The sequence below is a fragment of the Dipodomys ordii genome, unplaced genomic scaffold, assembly GCF_000151885.1.
Source record: "Dipodomys ordii isolate 6190 unplaced genomic scaffold, Dord_2.0 Scaffold188, whole genome shotgun sequence".
Classification (NCBI taxonomy): domain Eukaryota; kingdom Metazoa; phylum Chordata; class Mammalia; order Rodentia; family Heteromyidae; genus Dipodomys; species Dipodomys ordii.
The window spans coordinates 576,855-587,479 of NW_012267404.1; the positions used below are offsets into that span (position 1 = coordinate 576,855).

Here is a 10,625-nt window from a genome sequence, read left to right on the forward strand (position 1 = left end):
CTCTGGGCCTGGGCGCTGTTCCTCAGCTCTTCAGCTCAAGGCTAGTGCTCTACCACTTGAGCCATAGTGCCACTTCCGGTTTTTTTCTTTCTGCTTATGTGGTGCTGAGGAATTAAACCCAGGGCCTCAGGCATGCAAGGCAAGTGCTCTACCACTGAGCCACCTTTGATTATTTTTTCATAGGAGAGAAGTGGACTATTGAAATTACTTCAGGGCAAGAGGAGTTTGTTTTTTTTTCTGGCTAAAAGCACCTTTGGAAAAGAAATACTTTACTGAACTCTAATAAAATTTTAATTAGAATATACTGGTATTTGTGGGAATGGAGAGAGAGAAAATCAGAATTAAATGTCAGTTTGTTCTTTGATTTTAGGTCTTTAATCTCTTTTTCTTTTCTTGCCTTTTTTAATCGTGTGTGTGCTTGCGTGTGTGTGTGTGTGTGTGTGTGTGTGTGTGTGTGTGTGTGTGTGTTCGTGTCCTCCAAGGGCTTGAATTCCAGACTTAGGTGTTGCCCCTAAGCTTTTTGCTCAAGGCTAGTGTTCTGCCACTGGAGCCACTGCTGCACTTCCAGCTTAATGAGAGATAGGAGTCTCACAGACTTTTCTGGCTGGCTGGCTATCAACTTCAATCCCAGATTTCAGTTTCCTGAGTAGCTAGGATTATAGGCGTGAACCATTGGTGCAAGACCAAAACAAAAATAAAAACCTATGATTTTAATTACTATTTTGGCCAATAATTATTGACAGCTGCTTCTTATTGACAGCTGCTTCGTCCAGAAGAAGTTGAAATTCTTGTCTGTGGAAGTCCTGAACTGGATATGCATGCTTTGCAGAGAAGTACTCAATATGATGGCTATGCAAAAACAGATGTAACTATAAGGTGAGTTCCTTATAGTTACGCTAATGAGACTGTAGGAAATAGAACACAAAGAATGTAGCTTGCTTATATGTATAAGTTACAAGTTTTAAGTCAATTAATGGAAATATTGTAAAGTAGAAGAAAATTGTATAAGAAGCTTTCTATTTAAAGAAAGCAAAGGAATTTTACTTTAAAAAATAGCTTTGATCATGAAGTTTCAGGTATGCTATGCTTATAAATAGCATTTTAATAGTATTTTGTTAAAAAAAAAGAAGGCTTATAATTATATGTAGGACAGAAATAGACTCTATATCCATGCACAGAACTTAAAAAACCAACAACCCAATTAATAAATGGGCTAATGAGCTAACAGAGTCTTCTTAGAAGAAGTAAAAATGGCCAATAAATAAATGAAAAAATTTTCTTCATCTCTAGCTATTAAAGGAAGTACAAATCAAAACAACATTGAGCTTTCACCTCACTCCATTATCAAAAAACAAACAATAACAGATACTGGTGAGGATGTGGTCAAAAGGGATCCCAAATACTCCATTGGTGAGAATATAAACTTGTTCAACTACACTAGAAAACAGTATGGAAGTTCTTCAGGTAAACATAGATGTACCCTATGATCCAGCAATTTCACTCCTATACATTTATCAAAAAGGCTACAGTAGGGCTGGGAAGGTGACTCAGTGGTAGAGCGCTTGTCTTGCATGCATGAAGCCCTGGGTTCAATTCCTCAGCACCACATAAGCACAAAGAAAAAAGCCGGAAGTGGCACTGTGGCTCAAGTGGTAGAGCACTAGCCTTGAGCTGAAGAGCTGAGGGACAGCGCCCAGGCCCAGAGTTCAGGCCCCACGACCGGACCCAAAAAAAAAAAAGGCTACAGTAAAGCCACCAGGACAACCATGTTCATTGCAGCACTATTCACCATAGCCAAGGAATGGAATCAGACCAGATGCCCCTCAGTGGAAGAATGGATCAAGAAAATTTGTTATATATACACAATGGAGTTTTGTTCCATTTGTCAGTCATGGGGCCTGAACTCTGAGTCTGGGCACTGTCCTTCAGCTCTTCAGCTCAAGGCAAGCACTCTACCACTTGAGCCACAGTGCCACTTCCAACTTTTTCTGTTTATGTGGTGCTGAGGAATCAAACCCAGGACCTCATGCATGCAAAGCATGCATGAGCTACCTGTCCAGCTCCCACACAAACGTTTTGATTGAAATATGGTAGATTCAAGGGAGAATACAGAAAGGCAAAGTCAATATTCAACAAAAGAAATACCAGGAAGTGAGTACTTTGAAAGGTGTGAATTGGGATGAAGGGGGAAAGGGTAAAATGAAGAGGAGAAGAGGGGAGAATATAGTCAAGAATTCAATGCATATTCTACAAAATTAAGAGGAGTAGGGGAAAAAAAGAATAAAGGAAGGGAAGAGATGGATGAGAATATTGAATGGGGTGACATTGATTGAGGTACATTTTATTCATACACTGCTTTGTTAAATGACAATTCCTTTGTACACTTACTAAAAGATAATAAAAGTATCAGAAAAAAGGTTCTAAATTACCCATTCTAGGATTACTTAAATAATGTCATAAAAATTTTATTTTTTATGTAGTTATTTTAGTATAAAATCTGATTTATAAATAAAAACTTCCTTTAATTTTATGTTAAGATTATCTTTTTTTCCAGCTTTTCTTAACAATTTTGCAATACTAGGAACTAAACTTGGGGAGGCAAGCACTCTACCCCTTGAACCAGTCCATGGATAGTACATATGTTTAAGGAAACTTTTTCTCAGAAGTTTTTATTAGTTTGTTATGATTTTTAAGGCTTTTGTCAGAATATTTTAGTAAATTATCTTCTGTAGATACTTTTGGGATGTTGTACTTGGATTCCCTCTTGATCTTCAAAAAAAGTTGCTTCATTTTACTACTGGAAGTGACAGAGTACCTGTAGGAGGGATGGCTGATTTGAACTTCAAAATTTCAAAGAATGAAACCTCTACTAACTGGTAAGCTTCTAGATTATAATTTGATTTTTAATCTGTAGTTTATTGTTAATTTGGAGTTGGAGGAACCAGTTTGATGTCATTTTTTTCATACAAAAAAAAATCTCCACATAGAACTTCCCTGTGACCCAACCATACCACTCTTGGGCACCTACCCAGAATGTTACAAGCCAGGATATCATAAAGACGCTTGCACATCTATGTTCATTGCTGCACTATTCATAATGGCCAAATAATGGAAACAGCCCAGATGCCTTGGAGTCGATGAGTGGCCCCTTAAACTGTGGTATATATACACAATGGAACTTTATTCACCAATTAGAAAGTATAGGGTTATGTCATTTGCAGGAAAATGGATGAACCTAGAACAAATCATGTTAAGTGAAGTAAGCTAAGCTCAAAGAGACAAACAGTGCATGTTTTCTCTCATATGTAGAAACTAGACCTAAAATATAACTGGACATGATAACTTAGACAACTGGGCATTTACATAGACCAAAGGAGGATACAGTAGGGGAGGAACTCTCCTGAATATTTAAAGTACTATTTATCAAAACCAATTTCCAGGAAATATGGGTTGTTAGTGGTGGTGGTAGTGTGTGTGTGCTTTTTAATTTTTTTAAAATATTTTTCTGCTTCTTGGGGGTGGTGGTAAAGTGAAGCACAGAAAGTGAGGGAGTGTAGACAAATTCAAACATGATATTTAGTGTACACTATGTGGAAAATGAACTGTGCCACTTGTGGTCAGGGACAGGAGGTGGACACTGGGGGAAAATGAAGGAAGGCATGACATTGTGCAAAGGAGAAATGTACATGTTACCTGAATTGTGAAATGGTAACTCCTCTGTACAACACCTTAATAATAACAATCAACTTACATTTAAATAAATAAGGAAATTAATAATCTCCAGAGTAAATGTGGCCATGAAATGAGAGAGACATCAGCTGAAATGCCATTATTGATTTTTGACACATACCAATACTAACTGAAAGAAATTCACTCCCATTAACTTTATTTTGCTAGGTCAGATTATTGCTTTGAAGTCTCTTTGAGAATCTAGACTACTTTTATACAAGTTTATTTCTAGCTTTCATTTTTATGTAAATAATTTTTATTTTTAAGAAAAATTTAAATTGGAATTCTTGTTTGTTTAGAGTGGGGACCAATTCTTATTGCAGAAATACTTTCACTGTACTTCTTTTCTAAAACCTTTTCATATGAAGTGATGATGGCTTTATTTTAATTAATGTTGATCTTCTTATTCCTTTGCCAAACTTCTTGTAATTTCTAAAACTAATTTGACACAACTTTAACTATAAGCATTTTTTTCTCCTGCTCCATACATTGGACATTCTGAGTAGTGAGATGTTTCCCTTTCATTCTAGAGGGTGAATCTGTCCTTTTTTTTTCCAGCTTCCAAACGCCTTATATAATTAGTTTTTGTCTCATCCCAGTTTTTTTTTAAATGTTTCCTTCCTGGTCTTCCTACTCAGGTTCTTCCCTCTCTAATACCCTATTAAATTTATTTGTCTTAACACCATCTGATCATGATAATTCTCTTCAAGCTATGTATCAATTTTTATTTCTTTTCATTCTTAGTATATTCTTTTACTAAATTCTGTAACATTTTGTGCTTACCTTCCTCTTTTTTTTTGTGGGTCATGGGGCTTGAGCTCTGGGCCTGGGCACTCAAGGGGAGCGCTCTTCCACATGAGCCACAGAGCCACTTCCAGTTTTCTGAGTGGTTTATTGGAGATAAGAGTCTCGTGGAGTTTCTTGCTTTGAACCGCAATCCTCAAATCTCAGCCTCCTGAGTAGCTAGGATTACAGGCATGAGCCACTGGCGCCCAGCAACCTTCCTTCATTCCTTTAAGTTGTTCCCTTTACATGAAGTTTATACTTACTACCTTTTTTGAAAACCCAGGTCAATATTGACTTAAGTTGTTATGCCTTCAGTGAGTTCCTCAGATCCACAAGTGATGTGCTGTTTACCTTATGTCTTAGTCATTTAGCTCTTCGAGGGAGAAATCAGTGCATTATATATCTGTGGTTTCTACATAGGCACACATGTAGTAAATGTTTCTTAAATGAATAGTTAAGCCAACATTAGGATTGTTCCAATAGTATAAAATAAATATTTAAATATATGTATATAATTAATTCTTGAGTAATATTTATAGTTAAACACCTAAAATGAGAAAATTTCAAGGCTTTATTTGCTCAAAATTAATATTTTATAATTTTATTTTAGTGCTACTGGGTTTTGATATCCGGGCCTTGTTCTTACCAGGAAAACTCTACCATGTGAGCCATGTCTCTAGCCTTTTTTGCTCTGGTTATTTTGGAATAAGGTCTCATGTTTATACCCAGGCCAACCTAGACCACAGTTCTTTCCTATTACACTCCCATGTAGCTAGGATGACAAAAAGCACACAGCCACCACACCCATCCTTTCATTGAGATGAGGATCTCATGAATTTTTTGCCCCAACTGGCTTAGAACCATGATTCCCTAATCTCTGCCTCTGTGGTAGCTGGGATTACAGGCATGAAACATTGCACCCAGCCGGAATATTTTATGTTAATTAACTTTGATCCTCTCAGCTGTCCTTGACCTATATCAATGAGATAAGATGTACAGTATCCACATTCCAAGTGAACAAGAAAGGCCCTTACCTAAGCCCCACATGCCTTTCTATATCACTTTCCTTAAAAGAAAGTCTTATTTTAAAACTCCCTTAGGGAAAAGGGGAAGATAGAGTTTGAAAGGCAAGAGCTTACAGTCTTCCAACATGTAAGCTTGATAATAATTATCAAAAATATATATTATCAATTTAAAAAGATAATCTGAATAGTATGTTTTAATACAAAGGTGATATTATATGTGAACTTTGCCATGTATTGTTTCAGTGATTATTTTATGAGCTAACATGGCTTAGTCATGAATCTAGAACACTTAGGAATCCCAGTGGGAACCACACATAGACTACATATATCTTACTATCAAAGACATAGGACATTGCAATCTGACCCAGTTAACAGGGTACCTTAAGAGACAGAACAACAGATTTTTGTTAAATAACAGTGTTAAATCTTTATGTAATCGGCAGCATTGGTTTTGAAGTCAGATTGACCTGAAATTGACTATCAGATCTACACCTAACTTTATCTTTTGAACAGACAATTTAACGTATATAAGCCATGTCTGTTTTACTCATTGGTAAAATGAGCATGATAACCTTTAGTTGCTTTGAGACATAAGTGAAACAGTGTTTGTCCAGTGCTATGTTTAGTATCATAGACCAGGCACTAAGTAAACACTGATCCTGTGAACACTTCAACTCTCAGTTTAGACTCATCATAGGCTAAAACCTCCTTTCCTCTGGTATACCCCCTGTTTTATTATTAACTTCTTTGATAACTATTCTATTCTATGAAGTTCATAAAAACTGAAGGGAAGAGTCTGAGATACTCACAGAAATCTTCAGGTAGAGGATTGGGGAAGATGATGGTAAGGACTTAGAGGGTGTAGTCATATGTGCATTAAAGGCAATAACTTTTGAAAGTGTGGCCATCTAGTGTCTCAGAAATGTTCTTTCCATAACTTTTTAACAGTCATGGCCCTTGTGCTGTTTATTACATTGCTAGGTGTTTTCTGTAGATCTCTCTTTTTTAAAAAAACCAACCTGTTATGATGATGGAGCAAGTAAGATAATGAAGATAGTAAGAATCTCAAAGTTCCATAGCTTGTGAGTGAAAGAAGCAGTATTCAAATTCAGATCTGACTCCAAACAAATCTTTTCAAATGAAAGTTTCCTGAGAGCAGGGCTATTGTCTTGTCTGTAAACATAACCTGATTGTCTAGCATGGCACCTAAGATATAGTTTAGTGCTCAATAAATATTTGTTTAATAAAGAATGAGTCATCCTGTAGAACAGTAAAATGTACTGGAATGTGTCTGTTTTAAAAAGACATTTTACCAAAAATGTTTACATTTTTAAGATTTACTACCTCTTTAAAACTTATCTTTCATAGGCTACCTGTGGCTCACACCTGCTTCAATCAACTCTGCCTTCCCCCCTACAAGAGCAAAAAGGACCTGAAACAGAAATTGATCATTGGAATTTCAAATTCAGAAGGTTTTGGACTTGAGTAACCTAGCAGACTTGAAATATAAATTTTATATGTAGCATTCACTTCCCTCTTATTGTGCCTTTAACCTTTTTGTGTTTCTGTCTCAAGATACTTTCACAAAGTTCACCAACTTTAAAATACTGAAGCTTTTTTAAATCAAGTATGAAATATGCTTAGTGAAGGCATGATTTTCTAAAAACAGAAATTTCTTTTGTGAAAGAAAGACCACATGGCAAAGGCAGGTGTGGGTCCAGTTGCTCTTTTCTATAGCACTTTATCATTTTCCATAAGTAGTTTGTCACAGGTGTTCCACTGGGAAAGCAAGGTACAGTAAGGAATGCATTTATGACAAAGTTAAGCCCAGTGGCAGATTGTGTGCTGCTAGCACACCGTAGCAAAGTAAGCAGCTACATTATCTTTAACATAAGGCATGTAGCCATATTTTCATATTGAGGTAAACAACAGTATAAGTGCACATGCAGTTTACAGGGTCTTTTGATATACTGGTTTGGGGTCCTATACGATTCTTTTCAACTGTTGCTGAAAAGCATGTAAATAACTACATAATAGCCTAAGAAAAATGGAATTTTGATAGTGACATTTATTGCTAAAGATTTATTTTTACAAAGTAAATTCAGGGTTTTAGATGTGTACACAGCTTTTACAAATCAATAAAAAGATGATTGTATAAGAGTATTTTCAGACTAATTGGATTTAAGGTTATATTCTTTTAAGTATTGTTAGTCTGCATGCACATTGGCAGCAAACCAGTTACCTGAGTACTCTGTAATATTTGTATAATGATCATTTCTTCTTAAAGATCAAGATATTAGAAAAAATCAGATCTGAATAATCACTGATGAACTAAGTCAGAAGCACAAAAGAACTGCTTTTATATATACTTTGATTGGTGTACAAGACATAATTATTTAATTCTGATCACCAGTTGTACTGAAACACTAATTTTTGGAAAAAGTAGGATAAGTATTTGACAAAAGTGGATACAATAATAACATTTATGTCAAAATGATATAGCTTGCTATAATGAAAAGCTCAACATTTTGGCTAAAATGTTTGTTGCTCACTGGATTCTGAATATAGTAAATTCAAACATACCCTTGTTTCTCATTTCCCATAAAATAGCATGTAAAAAACACTGCCCTTTAAGTCACAGTAATTTTTTTTATTTATAGCGAATGAAGCAGTTTTATTAGCATGTTACAAACATTTTTGGATTGAATTCTCTTATTCTTGGAGAGTTTTTCTTCAGAATACTCTGAAGTTGTATTTGCAATAATAATGAAACCAGCATTTAGTACCAGCATATGATTCATTTGCAAATAATACTTCCAAAATCTTTTCTGAGTTAGGCCATTTCCTTGCTATTATGCTTCCTGCACCCAACCAGCAGAATTCTTCAAGGGTGGAGGAACTAACCAGCTTGTTTTCCTACAGTTCTGAAGCCAACTCCTTAATCTTTGAGGGAAAGGAGTTCAGTTGAATTACCATTACCGCTGAGATTGAAGTGACTCTGCTTCTCCACTCGGTATGCTATACAGGGTATTTCTTCTTCAAATTCTTGGCAAGCCTATGAGAGTTAAAGGCATATTGGTTTGGTATGGTTTTATTGTTTTTAACCCATATGCAAATAAAACTGCTTCTCTCTTACACTGCTTGAACTAGAATGTAAGATGTTTAATGTAGGTTACTACTAATAAGCACAAAAGAATCATGTATAAGAAACCAGATTTTCAAGTGTTTTAAGTAAATGTAAAAGTTTTTATTTGATAGAGATGACTCATGGAAAATAGTGTTGGCTTGGTCTGCATGTTTAATGATGTGCTTGTATATGATAGCTATGTCACTTTTAAGTAAGATGTTCACAAGCAAGCCAGATGTTAAGTGACAACGTCCATAAATAACTGGAGGATTATTGTTATCTGTTGTTAAGTTGAAATTTATAAATCACTAAATTGCACATAACCTTTATTTATTTATGCTGTTTTCGGTTTACAGTGTAATAATACCTCATTTAAAATTAAAAACCACTACTGTTACATTTTGTTAATTTAAACAGCTAGAAAATTCATGTAGTTACTTTTTTATATGCAATCTGTTAATGAATTCTTGATTTTTGTATCCACCACAGTAAATTAAAGCATTGCGCAATATTTATAAAATGTCTTGTCCTTCTTTTAATCTCTCAATCATTGACTGGAAGTGTTTTATATAGACCAGGATCCTTCCTTCCAAGATTTCAGCCTCCCAAGAAGCTAGAATTATAGACATGAACCATCAGCACCTAGCTTTTATTTTTTTAATTAGCTTACATAATAATATAAAAAATTTTCGCTAGATTAATAATTTATATATAATTTATATGTTAATAATTTATATATTAATAATTTATATATAGAGAGAGTATACTTTTTTTTTTGTCGGTCATGGGGCTTGAACTCTGGGCCTGGGTGCTATCCTCAGCTCTTCAACTCAAGGCTAGCACTCTACCACTTGAGTCACAGTGCCACTTCCCATTTTCTGGTTGTTTATTGAAGATAAATTTCTTGGACTTTCCTGCCCCTGGTCTGGCTTTGAACCATGATCCTCAGATCTCAGCCTCCTGAGTAGCTAGGATTACAGGCATGAGCCACCAGCACCCAGCTTTATATTTTTTTTTATTTTTATTTTTTTTGGGTCCGGTCATGGGGCCTGAACTCTGGGCCTGGGCACTGTCCCTCAGCTCTTCAGCTCAAGGCTAGCATTCTACCATTTGAGCCACAGCGTCACTTCCGGCTTTTTTCTTTTTTGCTTATGTGGTGCTGAGGAATCGAACCCAGGGCCTCATGCATGCAAGGCAAGTGCTCTACCACTGAGCCACCTTCCCAGCCCCTTTATATATATATTTTTTAATGCCAATCTGAGGCTTAAACTCAGGGCCTAGATGTTATCCCTCAGCTTTTATTGTTCAAGGCTACCACTTGAGCTCTACTTGTGGCTTTTTGCTGGTTAATTGGAGATAAGTCCCATAAGCTTTCCTGCCCAGGCTGACTTAAAACTGCAACCCTCAGATTTCAGCTTCCTGAGTAGTATGGATGGGATGAGCCATCCCAGCCTGGCCATACAGAATACTTGTAACAACTTTACTCCATTGTATTTTCATTCCCCTCCTTTTTCCTCACCAATTTTTCCTACAGTGTTTTGTAGGTTTATTATTTTACTTTGCCATTAACTTTTTTGAATTCTTTGTGTGTTCTGGATATTATTCCTTTATCTCTTAAATAGCTGACAAAGATTTTCTATAAATTGCTTTAGTTTTGTTCATCATGGAAGAGATTTATTGTCCTTGAGTTATGAACAATAACTTGGCTGCAAAGAGTAATCTTGCAACTTAAAATACTCTCTTTCTCTTATCTCTAGTGTTTTGACTAATATATAGCAGGAGTGGCTCTATTCTGTTCTTGTCTGTTTGTAGTCCTGAAGGCTTTGTAGCTAGACAAGAAGTTTTCTATTACTGTATTGAATGTTTCTGATGCTTTTAACTTATGTCTTTCTCTTCCGTTAGTGCCCATACAAAGTATATTTGGTCTTTTAATGGTACTCCCAGAGTTCTTTTATTTT

At 35.7% G+C, this 10,625-nt stretch overlaps 1 protein-coding gene across 1 annotated transcript in view; it reads left to right on the forward strand.

Annotated features, from left to right (window-relative positions):
- The window catches only part of Hectd2 (HECT domain containing E3 ubiquitin protein ligase 2), a 64,856-nt gene extending 55,691 nt beyond the window's left edge, over positions 1-9,165 (forward strand). Inside the window, exons 16-18 of the mRNA XM_013034318.1 lie at positions 761-876; positions 2,733-2,876; positions 6,909-9,165. Of these exons, the coding sequence (XP_012889772.1) occupies positions 761-876; positions 2,733-2,876; positions 6,909-7,029 (381 nt within the window). The 3' untranslated portion in view covers positions 7,030-9,165. The remainder of the gene's footprint in view (positions 1-760; positions 877-2,732; positions 2,877-6,908) is intronic.
- Positions 9,166-10,625: the final 1,460 nt, after the last annotated feature.